This window comes from Aegilops tauschii, chromosome 7 (genome assembly GCF_002575655.3).
Source record: "Aegilops tauschii subsp. strangulata cultivar AL8/78 chromosome 7, Aet v6.0, whole genome shotgun sequence".
NCBI classification, from domain to species: domain Eukaryota; kingdom Viridiplantae; phylum Streptophyta; class Magnoliopsida; order Poales; family Poaceae; genus Aegilops; species Aegilops tauschii.
Window position 1 is genome coordinate 66,454,458 of NC_053041.3, and position 13,111 is coordinate 66,467,568.

The 13,111-nt window shown below is 43.7% G+C and overlaps 1 protein-coding gene across 4 annotated transcripts; it reads right to left on the reverse strand.

The window, feature by feature from the left end:
* Window positions 1–273: 273 nt before the first annotated feature.
* LOC109762717 (uncharacterized) lies at window positions 274–3,848 on the reverse strand. Of its 4 annotated transcripts, none has more exons than XR_002232763.4 (3): window positions 3,416–3,848; window positions 1,693–1,902; window positions 274–601 (listed from the first exon to the last, which is right to left on the reverse strand). XR_002232763.4 is itself a non-coding variant. In XM_020321594.4 (3 exons), exons 1-3 carry the CDS (start codon window positions 3,566–3,568, stop codon window positions 395–397), a joined length of 468 nt encoding a protein of 155 aa, XP_020177183.3. In that variant the 5' UTR covers window positions 3,569–3,848; the 3' UTR covers window positions 274–394. The 4 variants fall into 4 exon arrangements, 1 of the variants encoding a protein (XP_020177183.3); XR_002232762.3 differs by lacking the exon at window positions 3,416–3,848 and adding an exon at window positions 2,647–3,381; XR_006666904.2 differs by lacking the exon at window positions 3,416–3,848 and adding an exon at window positions 2,394–2,629.
* Between the last annotated feature and the right edge of the window lie 9,263 nt (window positions 3,849–13,111).

A 13,111-nucleotide genomic window follows, 5' to 3' on the forward strand; every position in this document is an offset into this window, starting at 1 on the left:
GGCTGAGCCCAACAGATCAGTTCTTGGGCTGTGGTGTGCAACCCATTTATTTAATCCATCATTAACTAGGCCAGCCCTTTTATCTACCCAACAAAAACATTTTGATTTTTTATCATTAAAAAAACTATGTATGGCCTTGAAACAGTCCAGCCCACTCACACAATTTAGTTTTTTCAATCCAGCCCTTATTTAAGGGTGACCAACAACAACCAACAGTACCTCAAAAACAAAAATACATTGGGCAATTTGGCAGTCAGCCAACACATGAGAATATAATGATGATAATAATAATATAATTCTCCAGGATTTCAATAAGTTAGGCCCAGCAGTATCATTACACCATAGGTTCATAAGATGCACCAACCAATATAACACAACCAGTAGCTTAGTATTATTACCCCATGTTCATAAGATGGCACATGTCCATATTGTGCACTAGTAACCAGTAACATAAGATGGCACCAATCAAAACAACACAGCCAGTGAGGGAATCTGCTGGAGGGCCATTCTTTAGTGAGAAAAGGTCAGCAACAACAGCAACATCACTCTTTGGTTCTTCACCTTCTGGTACCTCTTGTTCCATAGCACTTTCCATGTTAGCCTGACATTTAAAGAAAGATGTACACATGAGCAGAGTACTATGTCCATCAATATATTGCAGTTGGTTCTGAATGACTAGGAAACTTTATAAGCAAACTATTCAAGAATAGATGTCCTAGTAGCAGAATTTAAGAAGCTAACATCATGATACTAATACAACACCTGACATTTTGAAAGAAAGACTGGCAAATCTAAACTGCACACGACGCACACCCGCGTCCCGGGAGGTAGCTGCTGCACGAGGATAGCTACAGTGCGGTGCACTGTTTGCTCAATACAGACTAGCAGTGATTGCTACATGGGATGGCCAGCACATGCTTTTGTATATATCTCTGGAATAGAATGTTGACAAAATAATAATCCAGTCTACATGCTACTAATTAAGTAGTAGTTATTTGAAAAGTTTGTAGCAGGCAAGCAGAACAAATTAATCTTGGCAATTACAATTTTTTTTTTGCAGGTTACTATTAGCTACATGAAATAAGCATGGCACCAAGTTTACTAAACAGGTAAGCATGCAAAACAAACCATTGTCGAAATTTAAATCGGGCACGTAGCTTAAATGGGAACATGTAGCAGACAAGAACGTAGTACGTTTCAGGAGCACATATGTTGTTTCTTTAGTACAATATATAGTATCAAATAAATCCACTGCAACAAGTCCTAATCATTTCATTCAGATCATATATGAAATGACACGAGTTTCTCCATTCTAAAAGCTAGTAAGATAGATGCTTCAGGCAATCGCTAGACAAATAATCAGAGAGTATACAACTCTCTCTCTTAATTACCAGTGTCCAACGACAAAGCAATGCCTGTTGGACTGCGACAGGGATTGAAATTGACTGAATACCGTCACATTTTGAGTACCAAAATTATGTGCAATGCGATTAGGAAAGGAGACATAGCAGCCATGAAACAGAGGACTGGGACAAACAAACAAACTATAACAAAACATGAATCATATACTCTACTACTTTGAACGAACCATCTCTATCAGATCCTCGAGCAGAAATCATATAATGCGATCAAGTGTAGCAAGGACAAGGTAAACAAGCCACATCAAGACGGTAGAGAATACTAGAAACTTACTATCGCTTGAGCTAACCCCTCCGCTTGGAGAGGACGATGATCTGTTTATTGAGCGTCTCTCTGGCTGTGTCCTTAAAGAGAGGGCAGTGGCAGGAGATGCACCCACCTTGTTGGTGTAGATGGCCCAGTTGATGAAGAGCTCTGACAGCATGGCTCCGAGCAGCCCGAAGAGCGCACCGGAGGCACAACTCCACAGAGAACAACACTTGACTGAAATAGCAAGAAATCGTCAGCCTCTACCCTCTAGTCTGGTACCACATACCCACAAAATCATGCAGGCCAAAGTCACAAGCACGAAAGCAGGTTACAGCCAGGATCTATGATAATTTTCTACGATGCACTAGTATTGCTGGATAACTCGTCGAGCAAGACAAAATATAGACACAGGATCTGATGATGATACAACACAGGCAACCACAATGATGAAAGGAGCAACCATTCCTTAGCAGCAAGCATAACTGGAAAAGATATTGAGGATTTTCCAGTAGCAAACATTGACAGATTGCTGCTAGTGCATACTAGTATGATTCACACCAGAGCAACCATCCAATTCGATGAGCACATAAAAGTAATTTAAGTTGGCAAAGATCCCCCTCCCCAACCCCAAATCTACACGAACAGAAGAGCTACACTGCGTCAACGGACACAACCGAGCTGACATGCAGTAAGACCAAAGCAGAGGCATACATGCAGTTAGTTACCGGCAAGAGGATTGTTCCTGCTAGCTGCTGCTGCCACAGAACGCATGACACATTAGTTGCAATACAAGCTATGGATCTGGATTCTGGACTGAGATCCAACACGAAGTACGTATAGTGAAGTGCAGATATGCAACTAGCAGGAAATCCACGAACCTAGATGGTACTCAAGAGCAACTAGAGGGATATCAGCATCAACGAACAATTGAAGAAAGAAAGCAAAAGGTAAAATTGTGCCACTTGAAGAATAACTCACCGAAATGATCGGATGACCAACAAAATCCCATGTACATGCTTCGAATAATTGCAAAACGGTACAAATTGCAATAATGATGCCCAAAAGGTTTTACATGACTGAATAAATTCCACCCCAAAAGGCAGTGGTACATTGCACTGTGGTTAGCAAGAGCATATATATATTTAGGCAGGGGCAGAGAAAGTGTCATCTGCTTTCAGGCCACTGAGCACCAAGAGGAGAGCACAAAAAAGCCTTTGGAGAGGGTTTTAGGGAGGGGATACAATTCCTAGGGCCACCAAAGTGCGAAAAGCAAAGGCGGCCTCCATCTTTTCTGGTTAAAAAATCGGCTGGGAGACCCTCGCAAGAACCAGATTCGGTTTGGCACTAGCAGCAACAGCAACATGGCCATGGCCCATGGCAGCCCCCCTCCTCGGAGCTGCTAGTTCCAGTTCACACCAAGCAAGACTCGTTCATTCATTCAACCAGTCAGTCGGTACTAGGAGTAGTAAATCCTAGAGCAGATAGTCATCAGTCGTCACTGAAAGCAACAGGAGCGAGCAAGCGCTTCACAGTCAGCAAGACTCATTCATCAATTCATTCATTACTACTAGCAGTAAATCCTATGGCAAGAAATCATCAAGTGCGGATCCCGCCCGGAACCCTAGCCCAAGACGCGCGGGACGGACCAGACGAGACGGAGTCGCACCGCATCGCATCCACGAGGAGCCGTCTCGCGCCGGGGCGGGAGGAGGGAGGGAGGGGGACGGGGCGGGGGCGTTATACCTACGTCCTCGGCGGCCTTCTCCTCCTCGCCGAGCACCTTGCCGGAGGAGCGGTGCCTAGTCTGCACGAACGGCGCCACCGCCCTGCCCCGGGCCCTTGTTGCCGCCCTCGCCGCCGCCGGCCAGCTCGACAGGGCGTCGCGCATCGAAGCACGCATGCACGCGCCAGCGAGCAAGCCAGCCGCGACGCTGTTGTCGCTGGGGTAGGGTTAGGGTTCCATCGGTGGAGGCTTGGGGTGGCGATGCGGTGAGGAAGGGAGGGGGTCCGCGTGGCGATGCGGTGAGGAAGGGCGTGGGGGAGGCCATGGATGCGAGGGCTCGCCGGTGGAGCTGATGGGGATGCGGCGGCGGCGGCGATCTGGAAGGGGAAGGGAGGAGGGGTGGAGACAGAGAGGGGTTTGCGGCGGGGTGGAGCTGATGAATGATTTTTTTTTAGGGGTGGATGGGTGGATGGATGTGGTATGAGGAGATAGATGGATGGATGGATGGATCTGTGCCATGTCATCGATCCATGGCACAAACGTCTCCACCAATGAGAATTAAGCGCAGGTAATTGTGTTTCTTGGTTTGTTTCTCTTATATTTTTTCACCAATGTAACGAACCTATCAAATATTTATTGCAAAATGGCACCATTTTTTCAAAAATATTAGACCATATTTATGTCCAATTAACCAGATGATTGTGTGTTAAAAACTTTTTATCAGCCTCCCATCAAATTGACAAATTTCTGCCGATTCAGCAGAAAACAAGTCAAATTTAAACTACAACCGTCACATAGTTTGCTCTTTATTTTTTGCAACAAATTTTTTTAGGTACAAAATTATCTATTTTATCAGAGATACACCAAAAGTTTTCCAAGATTCAACCCCTAGCTATGAACGGTAATGCCCGCCGTTTTGACCGCATTTTCAAACTGGCATGAAAAATTCAAAAAAAATAAAAAATTGGAAAACCTTCGCATTGTGTGATTATATGTGACCAAGTTACCAGGAAAAATAATACACTTGTAATACGATAATTATTTTAAAAAAGTGTTCTCAGAAACGAGCTATCATTTGTGGAGATCAATGGCTTTCAAGCCAAATGATCAACCTTATGGCCACATTCATGGCATAGTTTGTTCAAATGATCTCATATTGTGCACAAGAGAGCATATTGGAATGGCAAACAATGTTTCCTCAGGATGTTTTCATTTTCTTTGGGCGAAAAAATCATTTTCCATTTTCCGAGTGCCCAGAATGAGTTTTTTTTGTTGTGAAGGACCTACCATATATTTGTTGCAAATTTGGACCAGATCAGTTTTCTCAAATATTAGGCCATATTTAATGCAAAATTGACCAAATGGTTGGGTGTCAAAAGCTTTTATCCACCTCTCGTGAAAAAGACAAATTTCTGTCGATTTAGTTGGAAGCGGGTCAAATTTGAACTGCAGCTGCCTCATAGTTTGCTTTTTATTTTTTCCAAAAATAATTTTTAGGTACAAAATTATCTATTTTATTAGAGATAGACCAAAAGTTTTCCAAGATTCAACCATTAGCTACGATCGGTAATGCCCGCCGTTTTGACCGCATTTTCAAACCGGCATGAAAAATTCAAAAAAATCAAAAAATTGGAAAACCTTCGCATTTGTGTAACTATATGTGACCAAGTTACCAGGAAAAATAATAAACTTGAGTGTTCTCAGAAACGAGCTATCATGCATGGAGATCAATGGCTTTTAAGCCAAATGATCAATCTTATGGCCACATTCATGGCATAGTTTGTTCAAATGATCTCATATTGTGCACAAGTGTGCATATTAGAATAGCAAACAATGTTTCCTAAGGAAGTTTTCATTTTCTTTGGGCGAAAAAATCATTATCCATTTTCGGAGTGCCCAAAATGAGTTTTTTCGTGAAGGACCTACCATATATTTGTTGCAAATTTGGACCAAATCAATTTCATAAAATACTAGGCCATATTTAATGCACAATTGACCAAATGGTTGGGTGTCAAAAGTTTTTATCCACCTCTCGTGAAAAAGACAAATTTCTGACGATTCAGTTGGAAGCGGGTCAAATTTGAACTGCAGCTGCCTCATAGTTTGCTCTTTCTTTTTTTCCAAAAATTATCTTTAGGTACAAAAGTATCTATTTAATCAGAGAAACACCAAAAGTTTTCCAAGATTCAACCACTACCTAGGAACGGTCAAGCCCGCCGTTTTGACCGCATTTTGAAACGGGCATAAAAATTTCAAAAAAAAGGAAAACCTTTGCATTGTGTCATTATATATGGCCAAATTACTAGGAAAAACAATAAACTTGTAATACGATAATTATTTTAGAAAAGTGTTCTCAGAAACGAGCTATCATGTGTGGAGATCAATGGTTTTCAAGCCAAATGATCAGTCTTATGGCCACATTCATGGCATGGTTTGTTCAAATGATCTTATATTGTGCACAAGGGTGCATATTGGAATGGCAAACAATGTTACCTAAGAAAGTTTTCATTTACTTTGGACGAAAAAATCATTTTCCATGAATATAATTTCAATTGTATCCTAAATCTTTATTAATCAAAATCACTTCTTCTAAGTAGAGAAGACAACCAAAAATGAAATAACATTGACTAAATTCAGAACATGTGGAACAATTAAGATTGTTCATGCCATTTCTTTTGCTAAACCAAGTACAATTTCCTGAACCAATGTTGCCAAAGGGTGTTTTCATTTTTCTTTGCTCAAATAGTTCATTTTTCATTTCCCGAGTGCGAAAAACTGTTTTTTAAGAAACTACCAAATATTTGTTGCAAAGTGGCACCATTCGATTTTTCAAAAATATTAGACCATATTTTATTTCAAAGTAACCAAATGGTCACACGTTAATAGCTTTCCGTCCACATCTCGTCAAATTGACAAATTTCTGCCGATTCAGCAGGAACTGGGTCAATTTTTAACTACAGTTGCCTCACAGTTTGGTCTTTTTTTTCTAAAATTCATTTATGGGTACACAAGTAGCTATTTCATCAGAGATCCACCAAGAGTATTGCAAGATTCCATCTCTAGCTATGAACGGCCATACCCGTCATTTGAACGCATTTTGAAATTGGCATAAGAAAATAAAAAACATAAATATGTAAAATATTTGCATTGTGTCATTATATATGACCTAGTTTTCATCCTATATTTTCCGTATACGTCGAGAACATTTTTCTTTCTTTCTGTTGGTTTTCATTCTACATTTTTCATATACGTCAAGAACATTTTTAATGCATGTTTAATATCTTTTAAATACTTGTTTAACATTTTTTTCAAATGATTGCTTTAACATTTTCTAAATACAAGATTGACTTTGTTCACACACATTGTATATTTTCTGTATACATTTTTCTTATACATGAGACACAAATATTTTATACACAATTAACAATTTCAAGTGCTTGGTTAGAACTTTTTTAATACATAGTCAACATTTTTATATACAACATTTAAATATTTTTAAATACAAGATTAATATGTTTAATACATGGTTAATATTTTTTTATTTACACATTTTAACATTTTCAAATGCTTGATTTACATTTTAATATAATTGTTTAACATTTTTACATGCTCGATTAACATTTTTAAATACATGATCAACTTTTTCCACACTCATTGTATATTTTTTGTACATATGGTAACCATTTTCTTTATACACATGTCAGATTTTCAAATGCTTGGTTAACATTTTTTCAAACGTTTTATGTGAAGTTTGTTTTTCAATATATATATATATAGAATAATTGGAAGTATAAATAATAAATAAAAGTAAAAAATGAATGAACGAACAAAAAACAGACCAAAAAATGAGCCACGGCCCAGTAGTTGGCCCACTCGGCAGACGAAAAATATAAAAGAAATAAAAGGTGCCCTTGTCCCACCAAGGCACAAGCCCACTGGACACTACCCATTAAATAGGTTACGAGCGAGAATGTACCAGTGTCTTTGTTATGATGTGGTGGTTTGTCTCCTTAGGGGAACTCGACTGGTAGCTAGTTCGAATCACGTGGTGTGGTTTCTTTTTTTGCTTTATTCACCTTTGTGGGATGGGTCCTTTTTTTCTGTAAGAGTGGCGTTTTGGCGCGGTGGCCTTTCTTTTTTGCTTCATTCACATTTGTGGGACGAGTCCTTTTTTTTCTTTGAGAGTGGCGTTTTGGATCTTAGATGTAAATACACCTATTATGAAATATGTATAGAAAAAATCACGTGTGTCGGTGTACAAAAGTATGAGCTCTCCTTTTGACTCCTTTACTTGTGCACAGGCAGTGAGAGCCGCGCCCGCGGCCACACTTAACAGGGCAAAGGAGGGAAGCCAGAGGGAAACCGAAGCACCAGACAAACAAGGCAACGCCAAGACCAAGAAACACAAAAGAGCAAGAGGGCGAGGTGGACTCCCCCGACAAGACCCTTGCCAGGGCAGCCTCCGTAGCCCCGGCAAGAGCCTTGCCGGGGCAACTTGCCCGAAGCCAGCAGAACGAGCCACCCTTGAGCCCGCGGGTTCCAACACCACCAACCAACTACATTGGAACCAAGGCTCGGGAGGCACCTCTGTGGTGGCATGCAGATCTTCGTCAAGATCATAGACACACAAGATCAGATGAGGACCAGAAGACGATAACCCTAGGCGGGATCCCAGCCGGAGAAGTCCACGAGACCCCCGGCAAGACGCTTGCCGGGGAAGACAGCGACGCCACGGCAAGACCCTTGCCAGGGCCCCGGCAAGATCCTTGCCGAAGGCACCGACGGGGCCGCGGCTAGGCCCGCGTCTGCCAAGGCTCTACCGCCGTCCATACAGCTGCCAGCTCAGCCAGCTGAGCAGGCACCTGCATGGCGACGGGCGGCCTCCACGACCGACGCAGCAAGCACCTGCGTGGTGGCATGCAGATCTTCGTGAAGGCTCCACCACCGCGCCAGCCTAGCAGCCAGCCAACATGGCGCCACGCCGCCTTGTCAGCTCGGACGCGTGTCGAAGCCAGGCGAGGCGGCGACAGCTGGGACGTGCTTCCTTGCCGTCCCCGATAAAGCGAGAGGGGCACGTCGGCAGCGCATTAAATGCGTTTGTCCGACGGTGCCAGAGGATAGACTCATCCACTGTACACCTTTCCACCTCCTGTGTGCCACTGTGGCAGCCCCTTTTGCCTATAAAAAGAGGCCCGAGGCGACCAGGAGAAGGATTCAGATCTTTTGGGCAAGTTACACCCTGTAGCTAGCTCAAGAATACAAGAACACTCGAATACATCCACCAAAGCAGGACTAGGGTATTACGCAGCTTCGCGTCCCGAACCTGGGTCAACGATCCATGTGCTTCCTGTCAGACCCGCTCTTTGCACAACCCCGTGCCCGCCAACCGTAGAAGGGATCCCAGTGATTCCATAGGTGTCGATTTCCCCCGACACCGTGTGTACATATGGACATCCTATGTTCGCACACAAAATTTCGGTGAACAAGGGCATTTTTGTTGCATGTGTAAAAAATATTAAAAATGGCTTGTGATAGCTGTAATCAAGCATCAAAAATTGTCATTTTTACACAAGCCACAAAAAATGTCATTTTTCATCGAAACTTGGTGCACACACATATAGTGTCCGGATTTACACGCGGGATTTTTTCTCGAATTTTTTTAACTTCTTAAAATATGTATTTAGACAATGGGTGCATATACACCCATGAGCCAAAGTGATTTATCGCCTTTTTCTGCTTTATTCACCTTTGTGGGACGGGTCCCACATGTCATTTGTACTGTGTTAGTTGGCCCCGTCTGTAAATGTAGACCCAGTTTAGTCAACAAGGCAATCTATGGACGGACTATCGCTACAACCGACACATAAGCCAAAATGACACGGCACATAGGTAAAATTGATGATGTGGACGTCCAGTCATCCATGTTACAACACCATGACCATCTATATTAGTCGTAATTAGCTAGAAATAAGGCTGTCGACCACTGTTGTCTGCTTATGACCATTTTGTGTAAGGTAATTACGACCTTTTTGACCAAAATAGTCACTATGATTTATGGTTTCGACTCTCCTAAATAGGCCACGACCAATTGGATTGAAATGGTCATAGATTTATGACGATTCCTTCCACGGTCACTGCCAGAAGGTCACAATTGAGCATATTTCGATCTCCATCTCCGAAGCACCGTCATGATCACCATCGTCACCGGCGCGACACCTTGATCTCCATCGTAGCATCGTTGTCGTCTCGCCACCTATTGCTTCTACGATTATCGCTACCGCTTAGTGATAAAGTAAAGCAATTACAGGGCGATTGCATTGCATACAATAAAGTGACAACCATATGGCTCCTGCCAGTTGCTGATAACTCGGTTACAAAACATGATCATCTCATACAATAAAAATATAACATCATGTCTTGACCATATCACATCACAACATGCCCTGCAAAAACAAGTTAGACGTCCTCTACTTTGTTGTTGCAAGTTTTACGTGGCTGCTATGGGTTGAGCAAAAACCGTTCTTACCTACGCATCAAAACCACAACGATAGTTCGTCAAGTTAGTGCTGTTTTAACCTTCTCAAGGACCGGGCGTAGCCACACTCGGTTCAACTAAAGTTGGAGAAACTGACACCCGCCAGCCACCTGTGTGCAAAGCACGTCGGTAGAACCAGTCTCGCGTAAGCGTACGCGTAATGTCAGTCCGGGCCGCTTCATCCAACAATACCGCCGAACCAAAGTACGACATGCTGGTAAGCAGTGTGACTTGTATCGCCCTCAACTCACTTGTGTTCTACTCGTGCAAATAACATCAACGCATAAAACCAGGCTCGGATGCCACTGTTGGGGAACGTAGTAATTTCAAAAAAATTCCTACGCACACGCAAGATCATGGTGATGCATAGCAACGAGAAGGGAGAGTGTGTCCACGTACCCTCGTATACCGAAAGCGGAAGCGTTAGCACAACGCGGTTGATGTAGTCATACGTCTTCACGATCCGACCGATCAAGTACCGAACGTACGGCACCTCCGAGTTCTGCACACGTTCAACTCGATGACGTCCCTCGAACTCCGATCCAGCCGAGCTTTGAGGGAGAGTTCCGTCAGCACGACGGCGTGGTGACGGTGATGATGTTGCTACCGACGCAGGGCTTCACCTAAGCACCCGCTACGATATGATCGAGGTGGATTATGGTGGAGGGGGGCACCGCACACGGCTAAGAGATCAAGAGATCAATTGTTGTGTCCATGGGGTGCCCCCCTCCTCCGTATATAAAGGGGGGAGGAGAGGGCCGACCAAGGGGAGGAGAGGGGCGCCCAAGGGGGGAGTCCTACTCCCACCGGGAGTAGGACTCCTCCTTTTCCTATTTGGAGAGGGAGAGGGAAGGAAGAGGAAGGAGGGAGGAAGGAAAGGGGGGGGGCGACCCCCTTCCCAATTCGGATTGGGCTTGGGGGGCGCCCCTCCCTTGCTCCTTTCCCCTCCTTTCCACTAAAGCCCATTAAGGCCCATATACCTCCCGGGGGGTTCCGATAACCTCCCGGTGCTCCGGTATTATCCCGATCTCAGCCGGAACCATTCCGGTGTCCAAATATAGTCGTCCAATATAACGATCTTTATGTCTCGACCATTTCGAGACTCCTCGTCATGTCCGTGATCACATCCAGGACTCCGAACTACCTTCGGTACATCAAAACACATAAACTCATAATATAACCGCCATCAAACTTTAAGCGTGCGGACCCTACGGGTTCGAGAACTATGTAGACATGACCGAGACACGTCTTCGGTCAATAACCAATAGCGGAACCTGGATGCTCATATTAGCTCCCATATATTATACGAAGATCTTTATCGGTCAAACCGCATAACAACATACGTTGTTCCCTTTGTCATCGGTATGTTACTTGCCCGAGATTCGATCGTCGGTATCTCAATACCTAGTTCAATCTCGTTACCGGCAAGTCTCTTTACTCGTTCCGTAATACATCATCCCGCAACTAACTCATTAGTTACAATGCTTGCAAGGCTTATAGTGATGTGCATTACCGAGTGGGCCCAGAGATACCTCTCCGACAATCGGAGTGACAAATCCTAATCTCGAAATACGCCAACCCAACAAGTACCTTCGGAGACACCTGTAGAGCACCTTTATAATCACCCAGTTACGTTGTGATGTTTGGTAGCACACAAAGTGTTCCTCCGGTAAACGGGAGTTGCATAATCTCATAGTCATAGGAACTTGTATAAGTCATGAAGAAAGCAATAGCAGAATACTAAACGATCAAGTGCTAAGCTAACGGAATGGGTCAAGTCAATCACATCATTCTCCTAATGATGTGATCCCGTTAATCAAATGACAACTCATGTCTATGGCTAGGAAACATAACCGTCTTTGATCAACGAGCTAGTCAAGTAGAGGCATACTAGTGACACTCTGTTTGTCTATGTATTCACACAAGTATTATGTTTCCGGTTAATACAATTCTAGCATGAATAATAAACATTTATCATAATATAAGGAAATAAATAATAACTTTATTATTGCCTCTAGGGCATATTTCTTCAATTTGGGCCTAAGGGAATGCATTGTGGAGTAGTAAATAGATGGCGGGTTACGAGAGTGACAGAAACTTAAACCCCAGTTTATGCACTATTCCGTAAGGGACTGATTGGATTCTAGAGTTTAATGCTATGGTTAGGATTTATCGTTAATACTTTTCTCGTAGTTGCGGATGCTTGCGGGAGGGTTAATCATAAGTAGGAGGTTTGTTCAAGTAAGAACATCACCTAAGCACCGGTCCACCCACATATCAAATTATCAAAGTAGCGAACACAAATCAAACCAACATGATGAAAGTGACTAGATGAAATTCCCGTGTACCCTCAAGAACACTTTGCTTATTATAAGAGACAATTTTGGCATGTCCTTTGCCTCAAAAACATTGGGCTACATTGCTGCATACTTGTTACAATTATCGTTACTTGCTCGTTACAAATTATCTTGCTATCAAACTACTCGCTACTTACAGTTTCAGCACTTGCAGACATTACCTTACTGAAAACTACTTGTCATTTCCTTCTGCTCCTCGTTGGGTTCGACACTCTTACTTATCGAAAAGAGTTACAATTGACCCCCTATACTTGTGGGTCATCACGGAGCTGGTTCAGGAGCAACTTTCGGCAGTGGCGGCGACAGGTCCTACACCTGACGAAGTGCTGGAGCAACGGGTGATTCGGCGCGACAACTCTATGATGCCTCAAGTCCTGGTCCGCTGGACTGATCAACCGCCCGAGTTCGCTACCTAGGAAGATCGGGAAGAGCTCCAGCATCACTTCCCAAAAGCTCCAGCTTGGGGTCAAGCTGCGTCTCAAGGGGGAGGGGATGTCACGCCCTCGGTGCCCCCAATCCAACCTGCAGAGGCATCCAAAGGGCGGCCCACTGCTACCATGGCTGGGCTGGAGTGACCGCGTCGTCCAACCCAGTCCAACAGCCGCTACGCGGCCCACATCTGGGACACCACTGGACATGTTAAGAAGAAGCGAACCCCTCCTGCGTGAGGCGACGAGAAACGACTAGGCTGTAGGCTGCGGCTCTCCTCCTGAATCCCCTTTCTTCTCCTGTGGAACCCTAGAATTCTATCAGATTGTGACATCTACTTGTATCTAGTGAATTATCCCTACCGGGAGCGTAACAGATTTGAACTTTGGTGGACTGGAA